General features: G+C 40.3%; 1 protein-coding gene across 5 annotated transcripts in view; it reads right to left on the bottom strand.

The window, feature by feature from the left end:
* The window catches only part of ZDHHC3 (zDHHC palmitoyltransferase 3), a 47,040-nt gene extending 24,039 nt beyond the window's left edge, over window positions 1-23,001 (bottom strand). The window contains exons 1-6 of one of the 5 annotated variants that reach the window (XM_075062523.1): window positions 22,684-22,930; window positions 21,992-22,220; window positions 14,481-14,590; window positions 9,109-9,550; window positions 7,384-7,508; window positions 1,337-1,433 (exon numbers count right to left, since the gene is read on the bottom strand). In XM_075062523.1, the coding sequence (XP_074918624.1) occupies window positions 1,337-1,433; window positions 7,384-7,508; window positions 9,109-9,414 (528 nt within the window). In that variant the 5' untranslated portion in view covers window positions 9,415-9,550; window positions 14,481-14,590; window positions 21,992-22,220; window positions 22,684-22,930. Of the gene's footprint in view, window positions 1-1,336; window positions 1,434-7,383; window positions 7,509-9,108; window positions 9,551-14,480; window positions 14,591-21,991; window positions 22,221-22,683 lie in introns of all 5 variants that reach the window. The other 4 variants (XM_075062521.1, XM_075062522.1, XM_032782481.2 and 1 more) reach the window with 4 other exon arrangements.
* Between the last annotated feature and the right edge of the window lie 1,775 nt (window positions 23,002-24,776).

Raw genomic sequence — 24,776 nt, 5'->3', positions numbered from 1 at the left:
AACGAGGTGCAAGTGAAAGATAATGGAAAAATATTTTTCTTTTGATGCTTTTATGTGCTATCATCCTTCCTCCTCCTGAGCCCTTAAAGAGAGATTAATAGAAAAACTTGTTGCATCTTTTCCTCAGATTAGGTGTTTAATACGGTCCACTTTGAAATAGAGACTTGTCAAATTTATCTGAACCTGAAATCCAACATCCCACATTCAGGATGAGCCAGCTAGGAATGGCATTCCAATCTGGATATTGAAAGGAGAGATATTTATATTTCCCATTCCTCCCTCTTAAGCTAGTACAGGCTTAATCAGATGGAGGAGAGACTAGTCCAGCGGAAAAGTACCTGGTGTAAATATTTTCCTGTTTTCCCAACTAAACTAGGTATTGTGCGGCAAAAATAAAGTTGACTAGCTGTGCCTCTGGCAATAGCACAATACATCATACAGTGAAAAGCAAATTAAAGGGTTCATACATTTATTTTCAATTCTTACTTCAAGTGTGACTGAAGACTTGCACCTATTTCTTAATATTGTAACAGACCATCTTCCACCTAGAGACTTACCATAAAAAACTACTGATAAAATGGACCACCACCAAAAGTCAATTGTGCAGCTGTAATATTCTCCTGACATGAATTTTTTGGGTGAAATCCTGGGATTTTTGTCATTGATTTCGATGGAGCCCAGATTTCACTGTTTACATGGAAAATATTGTAATTAAGTTTGCAGTCCCATACTTTTGCTCTATATACAGTAGATACAGTCAGAAAATCAGAAGCATTTCTGCTTGATTTTTGAGTGCCAACATTGACTACTTACAGGTAGAACCCTTGTAATCCTTGCCAAAAATATGAGGTTTCTCTCCACTCTTGCAGCAAAGAGGTAACAACAGATGCAATAATGAGGCACAATCTTATTATTAGTAGTATTATTGTAGCATCTTGGAACCCTAGTCATGGACCTGAACTCCATTGTGAAAAGTACTGTATAAATAAAATATTAATACAGAACAAAAAGTCAGCCCCTACCCCAAAACGCTGATTGAGACTTCACTATTATTACGGTGGAGTATTTTATGAGGTGTATTTACTGCTACGCTATGTATTATACCAATCAATGCTACGCAATTGACAAAATAAATGGCAAAGTACCTTTTGTGACGTCTTATTCCTGTTCTTTTATTACATTTGCTCCCTAATATTACAAATTAGCAAAATTAAATAATATTTCCCAGTTCTACTTCAAAAAAAAATGAAAAAAAATATCTTCACAGCCATTTAACAGTCATGCTTGGAATTTCATTGAGTAAATTTTTCTGTCCAACCAGAGACAAACAACTTACTGTAAACAGTACAAAGTACTTCTGGTTATTCTCTCCTACACAGTTATTAACCCATGGACAATGATGATCCATCTTCCGAATACACCTCTTGCAAACACTGAAATAAAGAACAAAAATCTTTATAGTGTGTGGTTTTCAGAAAATACAGCAAGAGTACAAAGAAAATATTGGGCACCTGGAAAGATAAAGAAGAGAATCCTGAAATACAATTTGAACTGAATACACACACACAAATTTGGCTACTTCTGTTCAAAATTGTCAACCATCCTATTGTCCCTAATAGCAGTCATGCAAAAAGTAAATGTCAAATCACAACAAAGTAACATTATGATTAATGGTTCCACTAATATACAGAGATTGAATATTAAACTTAAGCAAATGAAATGAAATAGATTTAATCTAGTCTGGGTTTGACCTCCAGGCTCTGTGAGAGTTTCAAAGTAGTAGAATAAAAAATAAAATCATAGGATACAGCAATGGATAAACTTCTCAGAATAACCTTTGTAACAAATTACTGAAATTGTTCCTATTTATTAAATTTACTCTGACAGGAGATTTACTTAAAAAAATAATAATGGAAAATTCTAATTATTTTTTCAGAAAAATACCTGACAATGAAGTCTATCAGGCACTGGATTAATTTACCAGCGGGAGTCACTGAGACACCACCACCACAATTACAAAATTAGATTTTAAGCACTCGGCAAAAGTGGGAAGAAGCACACAAGTGTAACAATTCTAATTACAAATTTTAATAAACAAAAGTCCTGCAAATGCATACTGTGCTTAGGAGTCAAACAATCAAAGAGGATTAATTCATTGTCATGTTAGTTTCTCTTAGTTTACTAGTCACTGCTGCTTCACTGGCATTTTAAATCTCCAACTAATATCATAAAAGCCTTTTTGCTCTTCTATCATATGATACAGCAGTGAAGGAAGCCAGTCCCCTGGCGCTAAAATACACAAAAAAGTATGAAAACCAACTATGAAAATCAGGAATCTGTGGTTTCACAACAACCCTCACAGGATTTAAACAGAGAAATGGAGGGTTCTGCTTATTATATTTTTCTTATTATATTTTTCTTATTATAAAAGTTAAACTGTTTTGACCTTAAAGAAAAAACTCAAACACTTAAAGAAACTAATTACAAGAATGCACTGACAATAAAACAAAAAAATAAGTTAATAAATATTAACCTCCCTATTTTGAAATAGTCGAGTATTTATTACAGATCCTGGAAGGAAGCAGTCCCCAAAGGCAAGAAATAAAATTCCCATGATGCAAATAAGCAACTAAAATCTTGATCTTGGCTGTCAGACTGTGCAGGCTCAGGACCAGCATGCTTTGCATGATTGGACCTTAAGATTTTTTCTCCTCAAGCAAACAAAGTTACTTAGGTCAATATTTCCCCCCAGATTCAATAGTCATCACTAACATAAGAAGCTTTGTATTGCAGGAAGTAGCTTAAAGTTATTGTGATTTAAAAACATGTATATTTAAAAGGGCACCCTAAATTAAAAATAAAATTAGTTGCTTTAAAATTGTCCTTTTGATGACACACACCACCTATGGTGACCAAAATAGACAAAATTATTTTTTCCATCAGTTTATTAGATGTGTTGCATGTGCACCTTTGGGTATAATCAGTTTTACCCTCATGCACTATTGTGCTGGTAGCTCACATGCACATTCTTCCCATCTCTGCAAGAATGACACAGCAGTAGAGCCTGTTCTGCGTATAAGTCTGGGGCTAGAGAGGCTCTCCTCTTCCCTGGACCTCTGGCTCTTGGCCCAAGGAAGACTATTTTTTACTCCTCAAACCTCTACAGAGGGCAAGAGAGCACTATCAGAAAGAGGTAGGGAGCAGGGCATGCCCAGCAGTACCTTCATCAAAGAACTCCCATGTGCGTGCAGGAGAGCACAAGGAGAGTAAGGGAAACCTCTTTCTTTCCCTACACTCATTCACACAGCTAGGGAGTACTGGCAGGCTCAGTGAGGGAGCAAGCCATCCTCTTCGTTACCCCTTGGATCAGTTTATGAGCCAGAAGGCAGACCACAGGAGGAACAGGTGCCCATTCCCCAGGCTGCTCCACAAGATCTTGGAAATAGAGAAGCCGACTAGCTGGGAAGTAGATATCTACCACCTACTCTCTGCCACACTCATGGGGAAGCCAGGAGATGTTGGGTTGAGGCGAGGGAAGGAGTCCCCTCCAGAGGAATGACGTGGAGCAGCCAGGCCAAGAGGGGAGAGAGACAGTAGTCCACACAGGAGTCCTAAGGAGCAGGGATGGGAGGCAACAAGGGGCTGGAGCTATGACATCACCGGCAGGAGCCAATGGGGGGACAGGGTGAGAGCTGAGGCTGAAGTAACTTCCAGGAGCTGAGATTAGGGTAAGGCAGGGAGTGGGAAGCAGCAAAGACCCTCCACAATCAGACGCTTCAGGCCAGATGGCAGAGACAGGATCACCCTGCTTCCTTTCCAGGAGCAGGGCCAGAAGCTCATGGCCAGAAGGAGCAGTTAGTTGGGTGCAACTGCTCATATAATCATGTGAACAGCAGGAACTCTCAAGCACGGGGCAACCAACACTCTCTGCTGTGCATGTATATGATACTGCTGTGAGACACTCACACACAGAACAACAGGGAAATTATTTATTTATTTTAAAGGATTCCCATGGACTTCAATAGGCATTGAAGATGGCCTGAGAACTAGCGATGTAAAATGTTAACCAGTAAGCATTAGTCTTACCAGTTAACCCACCTTAACCATTAACCCAATTAATATTTTACATCCCTTGTTAGCAGAAAATGGTTTTTGGTGGTGGTAGCTATAGCTCTCCCAAATCTAAAGAGACAGATGGCTGCACAAGGCAGCCTAACCCCCCAGAGTGAAAGTAACTGCAGTTCCTTCATGCAAATCCTCTAGGAATACACTGGGGGGAAAAGGAATGATGCAGCTCATACAGATCCTTTAACTACTTACTGAAACAAAGTTTTTCTATTTTATACTAAAAAACAAAAAAAAAGTCATTAGAAATTAGTGACCTAAATAACTGTTTTAATACTAAAAGCTTATTGTGAATAACTCCCCCAAGGATGTTTGTCATATCAAAAAGAGAGAGGGAAAATGGAGGAGGGGGAGGGAAGCCCCCAACTCCCCACCACAGGTATAATTTAGGTCCCATAACTTTGGTTGGTCCTCTGTAAATCAAAATATGGAAATCTGAAATTAAATTACCTGTATTTAAAGCAAGCTTTAAATTAATTTAGTAGTAATAAAAAGGGCTAATTAAAGCCAAAGTCACAAATGCCATCAGGTCCGTGAATGAAGACACTAGTATTTTGAGACAAGCCACTTTTTATGGACTTACACACATTTTGATTTCTGACTTCTATGACTTTCTATTTATATGTCCTCTCTGGGTCTTCTTCCTCTCAGTTCGCTCTTTCAGCCACTTCTCTTTCCGTTTCATTCCCACTTACCCATGTTGTATATCACTGATTATCTTGACAACAGAGGACCCAGTGACAGACTAGCAAAGTAAAAGATTTAATACAGTCAAAGCTATATCAACCTTCTGCAGTCTTACTGCTTATAACTGCAACTATAACTTTCATGTGCTCACCGTTGAGATGTATGCAACAGCCTCCCCGGTATTTATACACCACTTTCCCAGAAAAAAATACTTTCTTTTAAATAATATTATATTTCATAACTCTGAAAAAGTGATTTAAAAATAATTAAGAAATGTTTATGCCTTTTAAAACTTCACACTTGTCATGGACAAGTGACTGACATGCTTGAAGAAATTTGGTCCACAAATAAACCATGACAAAGAAAGTACTGTGCATGACTCACATATCATTTTCAATTGCTTTTAACCACTGGTGAATAATTCTGGTTCAAATGTGTCTGTGACCCAGAGATCTCTTTGTACCAGACAGGGGTTTATACGGGTTAGAGGGATCCCCTGGCAATGATTTCCATAGGTTGACTGTGCATTGTGTGAAGAAATACTTCCTTTTGTTTATTTTAAACCTGCTGCCTATTAATTTCATTTGGCGACCTCTAGTTCTTGTGTTAAGAGAAGGAATAAATAACACTTCCTTATTTACTTTCTCCACACCACCAGTCATGATTTTACAGATCTCTATCATATCTCCCCTTAGTCATCTCTTTTCCAAACTGAAAACTCCCAGTCTTATTAATCTCTCCTCATATGGAAGCCATTCCATACCCCTAATAATTTTTGTTGCCCTTTTCTGAACCTTTTCCAATTCCAATCTGCCTTTTTTGAGATGGGGCGACCACATCTGCATGCAGTTTTCAAGATGTGGGCGTAACACGGATTTATATAGAGGCAGTATGATATTTTCTGTCTTCTTATCTCTCCCTTCTTAATGATTCCCAACATTCTGTTCACTTTTTTGACTGCTGATGCATGTTGAGTGGATGTTTTCAGAGAAATATCAACAATGACTCCAAGATCTCTTGCTTGAGTGGTAACAGCTAATTTAGACCGCATCCTTTTATATATATAGTTGGGATTATGTTTTCCAATGTGTATTACTTTGCATTTATTAACACTGAATTTAATCTGCCATTTTGTTGCCCAGTTGCCCAGTTTTGAAAAATCCCTTTGTAGCTCTTCGCAGTCTGTCTGGGACTTAACTACATTGAGTAGTTTTGTATCATCTGCAAATTTTGCCACCTCACTGTTTATCCCTTTATCCAGATTATTTATGAATATGTTGAATAGGACTGGTCCCAGTACAGACCCCCTGGGGGGCACCACTGTTTACCTCTCTCCATTCTGAGAACTGACCATTTATTCCTATCCTTTGTTTCCCATCTTTTAACCAGTTACCATCCATGAGAGGACCTTTCCTCTTCTCCCATGACAGCTTAAAATCTGACTGTTGCCAGATGCTTCAGAAGAAATTAACAGAACAGGGCAATTTATCGAGGGACCCATCCCACCATCAGTCCCAGCTTCTGGTCACCAGAGTTTTAGGGACACCCAGAGGATAGGGTTGCATCCATGACCATATTAGCTAATAGCCATTGATGGACCTATCCTCCATGAACTTACCTAACTCCTCTAAGAACTTACCTAGGCTGTCTAAGAGGAGGGCAGGAAAGTATCAGCTTCTGATGCTTGCCTCACAGCACAGTCCAGGTGGGGAAAGTGACCTGGATGCAGGGAGTCTTGGCATTGCTCCTCACTCCCCTGATCATAGCCTCCTAAGGTGGTGCGGAGGAACGTTGGGGGGAGGGGACGAGTAGTATCTGTGCATCACCGCTCACACCCCCGCCCCACGTTCCGCTGCCAGGAGAAATCTGGGCACCCCCCATGCGTTGCCTCTGGGAGTTTGCAGTGCTCCACTGCCAGCTGACAGCACACACCTCTGCACTGCCTCACACTACCCCTCGTCCTCCCCCATGGCACTCTGGGCAGTCGCCCTCGTGGCCCACCCCTGATTCTGGCTGTGTGTGAAGTGGAGCTGTGTTCTAAGTGTTAGTAAGAATTAGTAAGCTGTGGTGTACTGTTCCTTTGGGAACAGCAGGCCTGGTAATTCTGTGAGTGTCCAATGAAACAGGGGCTGGACACTAAAGGGGATTCTTGCAGGACTCAGGGGTTGGTGTGTGCCTATTGCTAACCTGCAAGGAGAACACAAGACCTGGAGGGGAGTGCTTGTGTTTCCAGTAGGATCAAGAAGCTGACCCCAAGCAAGCCACAGACAAAGGCAGGTAGCAAAGTGCTTCACAATCAGAAAGCGTCAATGTCAAAAGGCACAATATCAGAGCATTCTGGGACTTGCTACACTGGATGGTCTTTGCTGAGCACTGGGCTTTTTGGAGGAACTTAAGAGAGTTAGGCACCCAACTCACATTAGGGTTAAACGGGAGTTAGGTGGATAAATCCTTTAAGCCCCCTTGGAAATCCCATCCTACAACAGTACGCTGGTCCACCACATAAGTACTTTCTTTTAGTCCTGAACCACAGCATCACATCATTAAATCACACCACACAAGTGACTGTACCTGCAGTGATGTGCTCTGTCTGGTTTGATGCTACAGCATTTTGGACACTTATAAACGACCTGTCCCGGCTTCAGCTGTAAACTCTCAATGAATTCTTTTGTGGCATTACCTTTGGGCACAGCACCCTGGAAATGAAAACAAAGATTTCAGTGCTCACAGCATTCGCCAATAACATCAAGAGACTCAGTTCAAGCTCTTGGAAGGGAAGAGAGATGCAAGTTTCCCTAACATCAACCACAGTATTTCACAATTTGATTGAACAAGAGAAAGATACAGAAAGGACACTACTGTAAGGCCATACTAGAGTACATAAATAATAAGCAGGGTGTAATCCTTATCTGTTTACTTGGACGTGTCATCTGACCTTGTGTCACAGCAAACTGGACATATGCATGTGTCCTCATAAAAGTTACACAACTGAAATGTTTTTGCTTACATTAGATGTTGCGGACAAACATATTTTGTGTGTGTTCATAAACGTCCAATTTGTTTTGGGTTTTTTAAATGAGAACTTTTAGAGAGATGTTAAGTATACAAATACCACTTTAAAAAAAAAAAAGGCCCAGAAAAAAAATAAGACTAGGTAACATTCTTGCATTCACTACGATGGTGCCGTTTTTGAAGTCTCCCCTTAAATATGCATCTTTAATATTGCTGAGTTATTGTTGCTGAAGGAACCTTAACTCTCAAAAGACAAGAAATTAAAGATCTCTAACCTTAATATTAACAATTTCACTGCTAGGTCAGTTCCCTGCTGATGTTCCTGAATAAGATGCAAGCTAAGCAATAAATACAGGCATTCGAGTTTTCATGGTGGGGGGTTTCACCCACAAAGTGTAGCTTGGGGGAGGGATCAGAGAGGCAGAGACCCTTTCAACATTCCCAACACCAGTCACTAGACTCTGAAGGCAGAAGAGACAAAACTTACTCTCCTTTCCGACAGCTAGAAGAACAAGAATTTTAAGTTTAATCTACTAGACAGATATGAGAGAAAAGGCCATCAAAGAAGATTTCGGGATAGCACTCTGATAAAAATCCCCTTCCCAACAGTTCAGAAATGCGAGGAGAAAGGAGGGTAGGACTGTGTTTCTAACCAGGGCAAAGTCCCTGGATATTGCACTATTCATCTTGTATTTCAAATCTAACCTTAGAATGTTTAGCCTTCCAGTTACAAAGAGAGTCCAATACATTTCTGAAGCCACAGAGATATGGGCTGATATTATTAGGGGCATTTAATGCTAAAACAGACACACAAATTAGTAGGTATAATCCAATAATTTCAGATAAATCAGTAATGTGAAAAAGAATCATAACTTTTTTATAACAGAAATCATCACAATTTTTTTCCTACCCCAGTCCGCTGTAGTGACATCTGATGAGACAGACAATAGAAACAAGCTTTTCTAGCTTTCTGGCTTGTCACGTCATGACAAGCCACAAACATTATATCTAGTACTGGTGAGTAAAAGGGGGGTAGTCTCCCTCTCTCTCTCCTCCCCTTTTCACACTAATAGGAAGCTGTTCATACCAGGCACAAGAGAATCTGAGATTTGGTCCTTTACATTTGGCGAGTCAATCTGACACAACAGAATGATATATTAGCATACCACAACACCAAGCTTACTCATCATGATGACACAGACATGTTAATTTAAATTTGCTATTCACCAAGGGCCCAAGTTACCCTATATGTGGCAGGCAAGAAAAACAGAACAGTATACTTGCCGGATCTGATAGCATAGCTCGAAAATGTGAAGCCAAAGCCAGGAAAGCCAACATGTTGAACAATATCCCATTGATCACGCTATAAATATAGTCTCTTGATGGAACTAACATAACAAGAAGGACTACAAAGTCTGCATAGAAGACAAGCATCCAGGTAACAACAGCACATGCAATACCACAGCCGTCTCGAATAAACCACATTGTTCCCAAGGAACTCTGGCTAGGAGGTGGAACACACTTGTCTGGCTGGAGATATTCAGGTTTCCTCTCAATATCTCTGAAGCGGTGGATTGGAGTAATCATCATAGATTATAATGTCCATACTTGCATGTGAAAAAGAATAAAAAATAGTCGTCTTCTGCTTTACAAATGAAACTCAGAAAGCTCCTTCTACATAACGGTATGAGAAGCATGTAGAAGATTCCAGGCTGCAGAAAGGGAGCTGAAATACAAAAAGAAAGTCAATAAATATAAAATTGTGTTTTAGAAATAATCTAACATTTATATGAAACTTCTTGTCCAGAAGGAGCCCAAGTGCTTTTCAAACTTTATCAGAAGACTTATAAATTATACATAGGAATCCCTTAACCCACTACTGAAACGGATCCACTGCTGGGAAGAAACGCTTCAACTATTTAACAAAACACAACACAGCAGTTAGGTAGGAACTGGTAGAAGAAGCTGCAGAAGCAGCTAAATCAGGGACTGCAGCACTGGGAGAGAAATGGGTAAAACGGGCACAGCCAGGGCCGCTCCCCCCCCTGGCATCCCCTCAGATGCACAAGTGTGAGATTCTGCCACACTCTGAGGAAACTACTGCCCAGGTGGTTCGCCCCCTCCACACCTGGTCTTGGGGAAAACCTGCAGAGAAAAAGCAGTCAGAGACTCCAGCTGGAGCAGCAGCCAAATGTTTGGGCATTCAGAGAACTCTGTATAGTTCTGACTGGACTTTCTCTGCCCTGTGCTGATTGGCTGTTAGCTCCAGCCCTCTCCTTCACTGTCTTTTCACCTTAAGCTTTACTCTACCACCTGCCCCTCTTATCCACTTCACCCCCTTGATGTCCCCTCTCCCCTTTTTCCTTTCCATTTATGTTATCCCCTCCTAACTAAACCCACCAAAAAAAAATCAAAATATTTCCCCAAAGATGTTAGCTACCATCACATTGTTCACTCTGCTTTCATGTTAACACCCATTTCCTTCACATGGTGCCTGTCTTGTCTATTTAGATTGTAAGCTCTTCAGGGCAGGGGCTGTCTACTACAGTACTCCATTTCTGTATAGTACCTAGCACAATGGGGGCCAATGCAGTTGGTCTTTATGCACTACCATAATGAACATGATTAATAATAAAATAGGAAGTGAGGATCATATCCAACTGAAACAGCAGGTGAATTTAACTCTGTAGAACCTTCTTACTCAAACTGAAATCTATGTTCCAATGTTAACAGCTTTAACAACACTTGCATAAAAATGCCATGGGATTTTTAATTACCCAGCTCCCCAGTTTCACATCTCATCCAAAAGGCTGATGATCATATAAGCTGCCCTATAAATTATGTGTTACTGAACACACGGTATTAACAAGCAAACTACATTCAGCCATAGCAACACCAAATACATCCAATGTGGTAGGCAATTTTTTCCCTAGATCATTGGTTGCAATTTCCTAATCTTTTCTTTTCTGTATTTATACCTTCTTCTTCAATATCAAACTGGAAAAATTTTCCAACAGAAAGCTACATTGGGAGATTTCTAACATTCAGAAGAAAATGATTTTTCTCACTTGGTTGAAATGGGTCACTTTTGCCAAAATTTAGTTAGGTCCGTTGTATACATGATTGCTATGTTTGGTGCACATTGACAACATGGACCATCTGGTGAGGATGACTGTCACTAACAAACCCTTGAGTAGGAATGAATTCCTCAATGGAATGGATTCCTTTTTCTCCATAAAGAACATGTATTCTAGTGCAGATAAAACAATATCAAAACAACTGCTAAGATATCTGGTAGATTCTGAACTATAGCACGTTTATCTGGCTTCCATTATAAACCACTATTTCTAGGATTTTATCTCCCTTTTAAAAAGGATCTGTTTCCCAACAGAAGTCAATATCTTAGTCTGGAAATATATATTTAAGTAGGATTATCGATTAATTGCAATTAACTCAAAAAAATGAATCACGATTAATCGCAGTTTTAATTGCACTGTTAAACAACAGAATACAAATTGAAATTTATTAAATATTTTGGATGCTTTTCTACATTTTCATATACATTGTATTCTGTGTTGTAATTGAAATCAGTGTATATTATATTTTATTACAAATATTTGCACTGTAAAAATTATAAACAATAGAAATAGTATTTTTTAATTCACCTCATACAAGTACTCTTTGTCGTGAAAGTGCAATTTACAAATGTGGATTTTTTTGTTTTGTTACATAACTGTACTCAAAACCAAAACAATGTAAAATTTCAGAGCCTACAAGCCCACCCAGTCCTACTTCTTGTTTGGCCAATCGCTAAGACAAACAAGTTTGTTTACATTTATAGGAGATAATGCTGCCCTCTTCTTATTTACAATGTCACCAGAAAGTGAGAAGAGGTATTTTTGCAGCTGGATTTGTAAGGTATTTATGTGCTAGATATGCTAAGGATCAGCCACCACTCCAGAAGACATGCTTCCATGCTGATGACGCTCATTAAAAAAATGTGTTAATTAAATTTGTGACTGAACTCCTTGGGGGAGAATTGTATGTCCCCTACTCTGTTTTACCCACATTCTGCCATATATTTCATGTTATAGCACTCTCGGATGATGATCCAGCACACGTTCATTTAAAGAGCACACACACAGCAGATTTCACAAAACGCAAAGAGATTTCTAAAGACAGCCACAGCACTGGACCCAAGGCTTAAGAATCTGAAGTGCCTTCCAAAATCTGAGAGGGACGAGGTGTGGAGTATGCTTTCAAAAGTCTTTAAAGACTAACACTCTGATGCGGAAACTGCAGAACCTGAACCACCAAAAAAGAAAATCAACCTTCTGCTGGTGGCATCTGACTCAGATAATGAAAATGAACATGTATCGGTCTGCATTGTTGTGGATTGTTATCAAGCAAAACCAGTCATCAGCCTGGACACAAATCCCCTGGAATGGTGGTTGAAGCATGAAGGGATATATGAATCTTTAGCACATCTGGCACTTAAATATCTTGTGATGGCTATATCAGTGCCACGAGAATGCCTGTTCTCACTTTCAGGTGACACTGTAAACAAGAAGCAGGCAGCATTATCTCCTGCATATGTAAACAAACTTGTTTGTCTGAGCGATTGGCTGAACAAGAATTAGGACTGGGTGCACTTGCAGACTCTAAAATTTTACACTGTTTTATTTTTGAATGCAGTTTTTTGTACATAATTCTACATTTGTAAGTTCAACTTTCATGATAAAGAGACTGCACTACAGTACTTGTATTAGGTTAATTGAAAAATATTTCTTTTGTGGTTTTTTTTACAGTGCAAATACTTGTAATCAAAAATAAAGTGAGCACTGTACACTTTATATTCTGTATTGTAATTGAAATCAATATGTTTGAAAATGTAGAAAACATTCAAAAATATTTAAATAAATGGTATTCTATTACTGGTTAACAGTGTGATTAATTGCGATTATTTTTTTTAATCGCTTGACAGCCCTAATTTTAAGATTTTAAACTCAGTGATTTAAAAAAAAATAAGAGAATAGCTTTATTGACTCAAGGTTTTTTTTTTTTTTTTTAAATATTAGCTAAAAATTGAGATAAGAAAATCTTGGCAAGGGAGCAATCAATTTGCTTTAATGACTTAATATTTTCAAAAAGTTATTGCATGTGTACAGTAGCTACTTTTCAAAGTCTAACATGCCAGGTGTGTTTTGAAATCCAGAGACAAGTCAAAAAATTTTTACATTATGCCAAAATACATACGTACACAAACCATAAGTATTGCTAAAGAGCCATTGCCATCCTTCAATATAAAAATCCACCTTTCAGCAAAGAGATTTTAACAGCTCCTTCTACCTTGCATTTAATAGTCCTCTACAAGTGGTTAACTTTCTGGATCGACTTCTAAATACTTGTCTATTTGGAAGGTACTGCAAAAAAAAAAAAAATTAATGGAAAAGTGCATTTTTCCATCCTGATACAGAGGAGAGAGGGACTGTGTGTTCATCAAAAGTCAAACTGCTGAGTTTCTAGAGACAAAATGTATGCTGTGCCTAGTTTTCAGTTTAATTGTTAAAGCCTGTCCAGCATCTCAGATACTGGAGATGAGTGCTAAAGAAAAAGTAGTCAGAAATATAGAAATATTTAGGACTTAACAAATCATGTTGTCAGAGAAACTTCATTTATTGTCTAGTTGAGAAATTAATCCATCTGCTGATCTGAAATCTCAATGCTGGATCCCACTATCAATCTGCATTATATAGGATGTGCATTTTAACCGAAAAGGACCTCATTGACTTGGTATGATCCTATGAATAGCCGTGAACTCTCTCAGACTCTGATTCTGCAAAATAGGTCCATGCTTAACTTTACTACAAAGTATTAAACCCATTGATTTCAGTGGGTCTACTTATACAAATAATATTAAGCACATGACTACGTTCTGCAAGGTCGGGCCCTTAATTGCTAGATAATATTACCACTGCCACTACTTGAAATCTGCCAACATTTAACTTTCTGAAGTACACATACGCTTTCTGAAATTAGAGAATCCTAATGTTCCCATCTTGCCTTGGAATTTATGGTCACCTAATCTGACCTCATGCATAACATAACCCAGAGTATCTCTCAATCTCTCAATCTGTCTCAATCTGATTGAGAGACAGAAAAAGAATCTGACTTCTTGAAAGATTTGCAAATCTAGGTTATACTTAAAAATATAAACATGATCTCAGGTATAATTGTATCATTTCCTTTCACTTCTTTTTTTTTTAATTAAAAATATTTACAAGACACTGTGGTTGTGCGTGTTTCATAGAAGCTACACCAACTCATTGACACTATTTACAGAACTGGCAGATGTGGTACTGAAGTAATACTTTTTCAGTAACCAAAGTGATTAAATTTATCTCACATCCCCAGCAGCTAAGAAGGGTGTTCCAGACAGGAAGTATACAGCTTTAAATAACGTAGTCTCAATAAAAATGTCACAAAAGAGCAAAAATATTTGTTTTTAAATATACTGCAAACAATAACTATTTAGGAATCCGAATTTACCATTTCAACTGAAAGCTTCAGTGATTACACCTATGAAAACTAAATGAATCTTTTCAAATAAGGGTATCTACTGTGACAGAAATTGGTAAGGAGGTTTATTTGTGTACCTGTAACTGTGAAAGGGTGAGCTTGCTGCACCAGTTTTATGAAACATAAATCTTCTCCATATCTAAGATGTGCCTGCCACAATTTGCCCAGGTGAATTCTACCAAAGGATCTATGGGATAATTATAAAGAGACAGAAAAATTTAATGTTTTCTAGTAGCTTCTGTTAAGACTAAAGGGCTCTAGTTGGTCAAGAGGAGGGGAACTCATTGCCCTAGTTTATTTACTCTGAGAATTTTTAGCAGTTCAGCCACGTTTGGTCTAGCCCCTAGGTGCTTCTCTAGTGCCACCAACATGGAAGCAGTAGTATAGACTGGACATAGGTATTTTTAACACTTTGATTTCAACTTGCTGGAAGCAAGATCAGATGACACATAGGAAAAAGTTGTTCTGGCTACACTAGCATTCCCATCATTGCTAGCACTAGCGGAGCTGCACCGGTCGGTGGTAGGACAACAGTTTGAGGTTTTCTTAAAAAGTCTAGCAGAAAAACATTATAACCATGTTAAGGAACACTAATTCAGCCTAGGTACCTATCAAGGTTCAAACAACCGTGCCGCAAACTCCCATGATTTTATCATGAGTCACATGATATTCTTCTTGCAGCTACAGCTCTTGGGAGTCAATATAACATCATTGGGTCATACCCATCGTTCACAAAACTGTGTTCATGTGGTTATTTTTGTAGTTTATATGGGGCTACAGCTCACAGCTTTATGAAAAATCAACTCTTCTTAGCCAATACATCAGAGGCCAGAGTTTTATTTCTTTGATTTGAAGCGTCTGGTTTTGGGTGGAGGTTTAATTGGAGTTGTATATTTCTGAAAGAAGCAGTTGAGCAAGGATATGAATGTGTAAAGAGAACTTTTCCCTGAGGAGTAGTGGGAGGCAGAAATCAGCCAGCTTCAAAGGCAGGCCTGGTTTATCTGTGAGGCTGAAAATCAGGTCTGGAGACTCTGTTCTGACAGCAGCAGACAGGGATGTATCTAATAGGCAATGAGGAGATATGGTTGTTTAAGAGACACAGAGCCCGATTCTCCTCTCATTTACGCAGTGTAAATAAGCAGTAACTCCACTAGCCAATGGAGTTACACCAGTATAAGTGAAAAGAGAATGAAGCCCATGGTTTCTCAAATAAAGAGATATTAATAGTTTCTGTCCTAAGTAACAAAGAGCTTTGTTTGTGGTACACTATTTCTCAGAGCAGATGGTAACAGTTTTTGTTTGAAATCTATATAATTTCTGTATGAGTTTACCTTGCATTAGAAGTTCTTTTGCAGAAGCAATTAATGGATGGCATTTGGCATTGTTTAAAGTACTAATCACATCACCATCTGTTAAGGGCATTTCCACCTTGCTTTGTTCAGGAAGACGCTAACAAAGAAAGATGAAGTCAGTGCTGGGCTACCCGTCTAATGTAAGGATGCATTGGATCAGGGTGAACCATGTTTAGTAGCAGGAGACTGGACGTAAAAAAAGACTAAGGGCCTGATCCAAAGCTCATTGACGTCAATAGGCATTAGATTTAAGCATCTGAACAGATCTACGGCAGTTTCAGAACATGCAGTAGCATTTAAGAAAACGGAATCCTACACACACCACATTTTAACTGCCACCGGAACAAGGAGGGCAGAAGTTTTCTTGTTTCTTAAGATCTTGGGGGTTTAGAAAGGGCTAAAGAAACATCAGCTACTCAAGCTGCATAATGAGAGAAGTATAAATCCTGGAAATATAAACACAAAGGAGCTGATGACCAAAACAGTGAACGGGGACATCGTGCTTTCAGCTACTAACTATCAAGCTTTACAAGATGTTGGACAGGATAAATATTACTGGTCTTTTAGACCAGCTTTGCTATTTTGATGCTAGCCCAGGACTTAAAATAGTAAATTCCAGACCTCACATAAGTGTAATTCACAACATCCCTCGACTCCGCCGCAGTCGCCAAAGGTACAGTCATCATGAAAAAGCCTGCTTATGTGATGAATAAGGTTTTCAGTCTCCATTTTGGGAAAAATATTGCTGTAAGGAGCTTGTTTCCCAGAGAACCACAGTAGTAAATGTTTAGTGTTGATCGTAAATAAGAAGCTGGAATTTACAACTATAATTTCCAATAGCGTCCAAGACAAGGTGTGTTAAGGCAGAAAGGGCACTGAGTTAAAAGACTGGAACAGAGAGAAAATTATACAGCAGTTAGGGCTCTAACCTGGGACTTGAAAGACCTGGGCTCAATTCCCTAGTCTACCACAAACTTCCTGTGTGATGTTGGAAGAGTCACTTAGTGTCTCCAGGCCTCAATTTCCCCATCTGTAAAATGAGAATAAAATTTACCTCACAGGGATGTTGTGGGGATAAATATATTAAAGACACTCATATACTAAAGTCATGGGAGCCATATAAGTACCTAAAATAGATACAGCACGACACATCATGCACATTTAAAAAAAAATAAATCTCTAAACAGCTTTAGATATACCCTTTCACTATTTCATTTCTATTCAAAGAATGAAGCTGCTGTGACAATTATTATTTTGCAGCAGGGGGACCTGTTTGATTATATCAAGTTGGACTGTGAGAATCTACTTTCCCACTAGAAAGCACAGAAAAATCTGATATCTTTGAAGTTGTAAGGTAAATTCTACAGATTAACCCCCAAATTAATTTTAAAACATCATCTCTAACCTAGAATTTCTTTACTGCAATTTAAGCCTAGTATTTCTGTTTGCTGAAACTAACTCCCAAGAATAATTGATCCCTGTGATCATTTTAATGTTCCTTTACGTCTGTATAGCTTAATAATTTTTGTTGCTATCCTCTGAACATCATCCTTTATAGTGCCCAAACGTGAACACAGTACTCCAACTGAGGTTTAACCAATATGGAGTACACCAGGGTAGTTACTCTGCATGTTATATTGCGCTTTAGCAACATGACTATCACAGCTGCGGTGGGGTTTTTGCAAAAGTGTCACATTGCTAGCTCTCTTGATTTATAACCCATTACAACACCTTGATCTTCCTCTCTCTGGCACTGTACTACTACCTTCCCACTATTTCTTCATTCTGTATTTGTGCATTTGAATATCTCTTCTTTATGTGCAGTTTTTTATCTTACTTTTACAGAATCTCAGTGTACTTATTTCAGCCCATTCGTTTTATTTCTGAAGACTATACTGCATTTAAACCTCATCCCCTCAGTTTAGCACTATCTGCAAGACTATCATACTCTGCACATCACCATCATCCCAGTCACTGATGAAAATACTGACAAGTTCCCCACAGCCCCCCGTTCAACACTCCTCCACTCATCTGAATGGAACATTAACACAATCTTTTGTGTCTCTAGTGTACTCCTCGATACAGCTATATGCTAAGGATTTTCTAGAGACTTTGGCTATCCCAAAGCCTGTGGTAGCAAGTATTCTGACTAGTTATCTACTGCAGTGGTTCTCAACCTTTCCAGACAACTGTACCCCTTATAGGAGTCCGACTTGTCTTGTGTAGCCCCAACTTTCACCTCACTTAAAAACTACTTACTTACAAAAATCAGACAAAAATACAGAAGTGACACAGCACACTAGTACTGAAAAATTGCTTATTCTCATTTTTACCATATACAATAAACCAACTGGAATATAAATATTTTACTTACGTTTCAGTGTATAGCAAATGAACAGTATAAACAAGTCATTGTATGAAATTTTAGTTTGTACTGACTTTGCTAGTGATTTTTATGTAGCATGTTGTAAAACTAGGCAAATATCTAGATGAGCTGAGTACCCACTGGAAGACCTCTGCGTACCTCTAGTTGAAAATCACAGACCTAGTGGATGATATATAAGGGGTCGCTGATAAAACTTACTGCACTGCAATATCAATGAGACTGCAAGCAACTTTCTGTTCCTTGAGTTTATGCACCCTGGAGTATATTCAACTACAGTTAGGATAGTTTCAATTTCTAATCGTCTCTGAAATGACCTTAAATTTGAGATTAGCCTGATCTAGAGCATAGAACAAAGAGGATCCACTAGCTACTGTTAGTCACATCTGGATTACTTTACCCGGTCAGTTTGTAGAGAAAAAATTTTCAAGTAAGATGTGATATAGTATTACTATACCTCTTTCAGAACTAAGGGCAGGAAAGTAGCATTCCGATAAGATTCTTGTTACGCTAAGGCCAAGTGCACACTACAGACCTATGTTGGTATAACTATGTCGTATAACCCAATGAGCGTGTAGTTATACCGATCTTAACCTCCTGCGTAGGCAGCGCTACGTCAACGGGAGAGCTTCTCCCATCGACATAGCTTTTGCCTCTTGGAGAGGTGGATTAACTATGCTGACCGCCACAGGAGTGTCTTCACTTAAGTGCTACAGCGGCATAGCTACACCAACACAATGTTTTAAGTGTAGACTTGCCCTAAGATAAGAAAAACTAGTCATTAAAAATGCAAACAAGGGAACAAAAATGTCATCACAAGACAAGTTCCCACATCTCTCGTACAGAAACCTGTTAAGATTTGTAGTCACAGTTTCTTTTCTTAACCTAATCAGAGTAAAGACAACAGTCCATAGGAAAGGGGAGAAATTGACAACTTCCTACCCAAGAGAGAGTAGCATAATAATTCTGTCTTCACTGCACTATAATGCCTGGTGAAAAGCATTTGCCCTCTTAAATCCTATTCCTACAGCTGGATTAATAAGACAAATATTGTCGTGAAAACTTCTCTGTGAGGGACTTATCTTACTGAGCAAGTTTTTAAATAGGTATGTGTAGTTTATCTATAACTGCAGCATTTAAATAAAAACTAAATTGAAATAGAAGCTTTATTATGAAAAATGATGCAAAATATTTCTAGTAAGAATTAATATGCTGAAAACCTTTGATTTATTTGGAAAAATCAAGTTTCTTTTATGACACAAAAGATCTGCAATTGCATCAAACTTCTGGGGTCCTTGTCTCTAAATTTCTGTGAATGTTCTGTCCAAAAGCAATGCTTCTTATTATGATCAGTCCCATAGATGAAATAAGAACTACTCATGGTAGTACATTCTACAGTCAAACAGCAGTAGTGTTTGTATGACTTGCTCTTTAATGCGCTTCTAAAGGAGATGACAGAAACAAACGTAGCTTCACTTTTACATAAAAGTTTCTACATTGACAGTCATTATCTTATTTTAAATAAGCCTTTTTTGTTGCTTTCATTAAACACTGAAAAACATAAATTTCACTGAAACTGCCTCAAGATCCTATTGTTTTGTCGTAGATCAGACGTGGGCAAACTACAGCCCGTGGGCCACAAAAGGCCCGCGGGACTGTCCTGCTGGGAGCTCAGGGGCCAGGCTGGGGAGCCTAGTCCATGGCCCCTCCATCGCTGCCTCTCCTCCCCGTTAGCCTCGCCGTTGCGCGGGCCACACTCTGGTCTGCTGCTCCCACTGGGCAGCGTGGGGAGCGTAGCTGGCTCTGGCCAAGTGTCGCGGCTCTGAGCTCCTGTGGTTGGTAAGGGGGAAGGAAGGTTGGATAAGGGAGCAGGAGTCCTGGGGGGCAGTCCAGGAGAAGGGGGCAGTTGGACGGGGCGGAAGTTCGGGCGGGGTGGCGGTCAGGGAATGGGGAACAGAGAGGGCTGGGAGTGGGAGTCCCAGGGGGCACTGTCGTGGGTGGGGATGTGGATAGGGGTTGGGAGGGCAGTCACTGGACAGGGAGCAGCGGGGGGCGGGGGCGGATAAGGGGGAGGGATCCCGGGGAGAAGTTGGGGCAGAGGGTCCTAGGACAGAGTGGTCAGGGGACGAGGATCAGATGGCACTTCGATAGGTGGTGGGAGTCCCGGGACTGCTGTAAGGGGGTGGGGGTATGGATAGGAGTCGGGGCAGTCAGGGGACAGGGAGACTGGATAGGGGGCTGGGGTCCTGGGAGAGGGCAGTCAGAGGACAAGGAGCAAGGGGGGTTGGATGGCTTGGAGGTTCTGAGGGGGGCAGTCAAGAGGCGGGGGCCAGGTTGTTGGGGGAAGCACAGCCTTCCCTACTCGGCCCTCCATACAGTTGCACAACCCTGATCTGGCCCTCGGGCCAAAAAGTTTGCCCACTCCTGTTACAGACGGCAGTCATTTGCTGTAAAATATCAACACATTTTCTATGTTACCCTCATAATGGAACAATATGCCATCATAATTTGAGTGAAAGCCTCTCTCTCCCTGGCTTATTTGCATCTTCATCACCTTGAAAGTCCAGCACAGTAGTATCATTTTTGTGTCTGAAAAGATACTTGCCCTTATTTGGATTGGGAGCCAAGAAAAATCTAACAGAATTCTGATCTGCATTCTGGGAACAGATTCAAAACGACTGCAGGTGAAAGATGAGTATTTGTGATTTCTATTCCTAGGTTATCTCAAACACTGAAGAGTTCAAGTGAACAATACTGAATTTATATATTTATGGAAAAATTATTCTATAATAATGTTGAAAGAGCATTCGAAATATTTAAAAGTATTACAAATAAATCAATAGGAATTACTTTTCATTAATTCAAAAAATCTGTTATCCTTTTTAATTTATCAGATCCCTTATAGCAGTGGCTCTCAACCAGGAGTACATATACTCCTAGGGGTATCCAAAGGGTACATCAAATCACCTAAATATTTACCTAGTTTTACAACAGGCTACATAAAAAGCATTAGTGAAGTGAGTACAAACTAAAATTTCATACAATGGCTTGTTTATACTACTCTATATACGTTTCACTGAAATGTAAGTACAATATTTATATTCCAATTGATTTATTTAATAATTACATTGTAAACATGAGAAAGTAAGCAATTTTTCAGTAATAGCCTGCTATAATACTTCTGTATTTTAATGTCTGATTTTTGTAAGCAAATAGTTTTTAAGTGAGGTGAAATTTGGGGTATGCAAGACAAATCAGATTCCTGAAAGGGGTTAGGGTGACCAGACAACAAATGTGAAAAATCGGGATGGGGGTGGAGGGTAATAGGAGCCTATATAAGAAAAAAATCCAAAAATTGGGACGGTCCCTATAAAATTGAGACATCTGGTCACCCTAAAAGGGGTACAGTAGTCTGAAAAGGTTGAGAGCCACTGTCTTATAGCATCATACTTTTAGAACGGCTTATACATAAAACTGGAAATCATAGCTTTTATACAGTAAAATGCTGTTATAAGCTCCAATTAAACATCAAATGATGTACAAAACACTTTTCAGATGAGTGCACATGTTTAACTGTTCAAATACTTGTTAAAGATCTCACCAGCATTCAAACTTCTTTATTTTAATTCAATCCTAGGTTGCCAGGACACTGTCCAACTGTGGAGGCCGCAGAATTTAAATCCCACAGCACCTCATTAAAGGATGTGTTTATATATTGTTGTGAACAGCACTGTTCAGTAATACAAACAGTGCTGGGATGCTGAAGGCCTAAATGTAGTAAAATAAACTTTTTTAAAAAATAGTTAGTCTATTTAAAAAGAGACATCTTCCAGGGCTGCTGCATGGGATTTACCTTTTAAACAGTGCCAATGTGAAAATATTTGACTGGTGAAGAACCCAAATGCCTGATGTATGTTCCCTTGGCAGAAACAGCTCTAGTAAACGATATGCTGGGGCCTGATTCTGCGCTGTTTGAACACACCCCAACTTCCGCACATTTCCAAGGACTTCAGTAGACCTTTGAGGACCCCAAAGAGTGTGGAAATGGGCTCCTGGCCGCCTGTAGGAGTTCTTTATATGCTCTGAACATATGACAAAAAGACTATCATTACGGTTGGAAAGGGACTCTCGATGGTTATGGAGCACTTGAGGACGGGGAGGGGGCTTGTTTGTTTTGCATTTTCCTTAGCCACATGCTCCCCAAGATTTCTCTCTCCCCAACAGCCTGTGCATTGGCTCGCTTCTTCAGCCCCACCCCCTTCCAGCTACATCTCCCAAGCCAAGCGGACAGGGATCCCACTGGAGCTCAGGCGTTGCACGGCACGAGCCACACCTGCCCTTGGGGACACCGGCTTCACCTTGCAGGAACACACTGCTCACCCTTGCACAAGACAATACGAAGCTCCACCTCGAGTTTCCTGACCCGCCTGTCGCCCGCCCGCATCTCCCTGCAGAGGGGGTGCGGCTGCTGCCGGCCCCTGGTTGGCGTGTGCGGCCGCTGCAGGTCCGCCCGCTACCCACCGCGAGCCGCGGGGCTCAACCTACCCACATAAAGAGCCGCCGCCGGTCCCCGCAGCCGCTGCTTGTCCAGCCCGCCTGCTGCCGCCGCCGCCGCCGCCGCCACCACCCCTGCTCACCGAGCGCAGAACCTCGCAGCCACCCGGGTCAACGTTCCGTCGCCCAACGCAACGTTCCATTCGCCTCGCGAGCCACGGACGCCAAGCGCGCGACGCCCCAGGGCTGCTACTGCCGCAGGAGGCGTCAGTGGCTACCCGTGCTGCCCCTGTTCCTACTGGGAGGGGGAGAGACCAGGAAGTGAGCAGCGCGGAGAAGTGTCACGCCCTCTCCCTTCTCTTTCTCGACATAGCGTCATCTCCTCCTCGGGACCTGGTCCCTCCCACACTGACTGAACGAAGCACGTACTACGGTACCCCTATTGAGGGAAGCCCAGGCACACAATAAACTGCAATGCATTGGCTTCGTACAACTGTTTCTGTTCACTCGTTAAGCACCGGCTGTATCCACACTACACACATACGGCTTGCTGCTGCTGCTGCTGCCGCAGCTGAGCTTACTGGTGCAGGATGCATACGGGTCTATATGTGCACACATTACATTTATGGTATATATATATAACCTGACATTTCCCACCCAATACCTGGATTGTTCTGCTTATGTGTTACAATCTCTTCCACCTTCTTCTGTTTTCTTTATTTAAACTGCAAGATGTTTGGAGAGGGCCTATGGCATTTCTTTGGTGCCAATCACAGTGGGGCTCTGATCCCTGATTTGGGGTCTTTCAGTGATTCTGGAAATCAATAACAAATAGAATAGCGTGTGTGTATATAAGCTCAAAAGCTTCTCTCACCAACAGAAGTTGGTCCAATAAAAAATATTACCTCACCAGGTCTATGTGTTTCACACACAATTTTCATAACATGCATATAAAAATTTGTGCTACATTCACCTGTGTATTCACATACTGGAGATGAGTGTGTATATAGGTACACACTAGTCACTACATATATATATGGGTATGCAACGGCAGTTGCAGGTGCTCAGCACTTTTGTGTTTACAGCTTAAGCCAGACCAAGTGGCTTGTGAGTGTCCAAAGTGCTCTAGTATAAAACATGACAGAATATAACTGGAAATATAATCACTTCCACTGACTTACTCCTTATTGTTTGGGCAGGTAGCACGCCCCATTATTAAGGCTGCCGGACACTTTCTATTATTTGACCCTATTTTCAGTTGCTTGTAACTTTGTCAAACTTTAACTGTTTGGGGCAGAATTTTAAAAAATTCTGGCAAACTTATTTGAGAAGCTCAGCTAGGTACTCCCTTGTTTTGGAGCAGGAACATAAAATTGACTGGCATGCATTAACTAATGCATGGGGCCACACACTGAATTATAAGGAAAAAACGAAATACTAAAACACTCATTGAGGACTGTCCATCCTTTGGGAAAAATGGTATCTTGTGTAATTAAACTGTCATAATGCAGACACAGAAGTGAGGGCAAATTAACATTGCACATAGGGTTGCCAATTTTGGTTGTATTCCTGGAGATTTCATTAATCTTTAATTCCTAGAGACTCTAGGACAATCTTTGAGGGCTGGCAACCCTAGTTGCATAGGAGTAACCTTAGCTCTGACATTTCCTAACTTTTGACAGCCTGACTTTGCAATGTAACATAGTTTTTATGCTCACTATCTGTTGAAGATTTGCAATTTACAGCATGACACTGTGTTACCATGGGAAAAAAACAAGGACAGCCATACCACAGAACTCAGTCCACCATTCTGTGCTTTGCCAGTTAACATTGACAGGATGTTAGATGGGATGGAATCTGAGGGTACGTCTACACTACAGGATTGTTCCCACTTTACATAAACCGGTTTTGTAAAACAGATTGTATAAAGTTGAGTGCACGCGGCCACACAAAGCACAATAATTCGGTGGTGTGCGTCCATGTACCGAGGCTAGCGTCAATTTCTGGAGCGTTGCACTGTGGGTAGCTATCTCATAGTTCCCGCAGTCTCCCCCACCCATGGGAATTCTAGGTTGAGATCCCAATGCATGATGGTGCAAAAACAGTGTCGCGGGTGATTCTGGGTAAATGTCGTCACTCATTCC

The sequence above is a fragment of the Chelonoidis abingdonii genome, chromosome 2 (assembly GCF_003597395.2).
Source record: "Chelonoidis abingdonii isolate Lonesome George chromosome 2, CheloAbing_2.0, whole genome shotgun sequence".
NCBI lineage: Eukaryota > Metazoa > Chordata > Testudines > Testudinidae > Chelonoidis > Chelonoidis abingdonii.
The sequence above is the reverse complement of the archived record's forward strand: the minus strand, read 5'-3'. Positions and strand labels throughout refer to the sequence as shown.